Source organism: Eimeria mitis, genomic scaffold (assembly GCF_000499745.2).
Source record: "Eimeria mitis Houghton genomic scaffold, Emh_scaff3584, whole genome shotgun sequence".
NCBI lineage: Eukaryota > Apicomplexa > Conoidasida > Eucoccidiorida > Eimeriidae > Eimeria > Eimeria mitis.
This window is the reverse complement of record NW_013571928.1, coordinates 1,298-2,328: the sequence shown is the minus strand read 5'-3', so window position 1 is coordinate 2,328 and position 1,031 is coordinate 1,298. Positions and strand designations below refer to the sequence as shown.

General features: G+C 47.9%; 1 protein-coding gene across 1 annotated transcript in view; it reads left to right on the top strand.

Moving 5' to 3' along the window:
* The window catches only part of EMH_0067510 (uncharacterized protein), a gene marked incomplete at both ends in the record, with an annotated part of 1,251 nt that overhangs the window by 158 nt on the left and 62 nt on the right, over positions 1-1,031 (top strand). The window contains one exon of the mRNA XM_013498632.1: positions 3-1,028. Within this exon, the coding sequence (XP_013354086.1) occupies positions 3-1,028 (1,026 nt within the window). The remainder of the gene's footprint in view (positions 1-2; positions 1,029-1,031) is intronic.

Below are 1,031 nucleotides of genomic sequence, written 5' to 3'. Positions count from 1 at the left end.
GTTGACAGAGGAATGTTCTTTCACCGTGGCGAATGGAGAAATCATTAAGATTCATAGGGAGGTACCGAGATTAACGATAATTTGCGGGGGCGAATGCTTTACGGGAAACTTTCTGGTAGGTCAGGTGCCGTACGCTGTGATCCTCGGGATCGATTGGCTTGATAAGTATAGAGTGGCGTGGTTCTTTGAGTCGGATAAACTTAGAACGTATGTAAATGGAAGAACGTGTAGCTTACCGGTGCTAAGAAGAGAAGGTGAGAGGCCTAAGGGGTCTGTGGGAAACTGGGAGGCGGACAAAACGGAGGCGGACTGTGCCTATGAAGAGTTAGCTAATCAAATATCTAAGATGACGGCTGAGGAAGCAGCGGTATTTTTACGTTCTCCTACTAAGCGCTATAAGGCGAAGCGTGGGAAGGCGGGTAGGATAAAAATTAAGGAAGTAATTAATCAGGCTAGGAAGAATACTGAGGAAATGAAGGGAACAATTCAGGGATTAAACTGCATTGTTATGTTGCCTGAAGCCGAAGTCGATGTAGACCAACATAAACCGATTGTGGGACAAGGCCACATGATATGCGCTATTTTAGAGCGGCCAGCGAATCCCGCGGATCGAAAGCGGAAGGAGAACTGTCTGTGGGATCAAGGGAAGCATGAAGACAAGGAAGAATCACCCTGGCCTAATGCCATTCTGGAATTCACGGAGTTTGACAAATGGATCGAAGGCGTAGAGGCCCGCAGCTTACCTGTGCCGCTCCTTCAACTATTGGGGCAATACCGGCCTTTGTTCCCTGATAGCCTCCCGAACGGACTCCCTCCTAAGAGGCCCTTTGACCATAGAATACTTCTTATCCCTGGGAAGTTACCTACAAAGGCACCTATCTATAAAATGCCACCAGATCATCTGCTCAATCACTCTCAGGAAATAGAACGACTCTGTGCAAAGGGGTGGATCAGTCCAACTTACTCTCCAATTTGCGCCCCGACGATCATGCTCGATAAAAGAGATGACGGGTCGGGAGAAAGGAAGATGT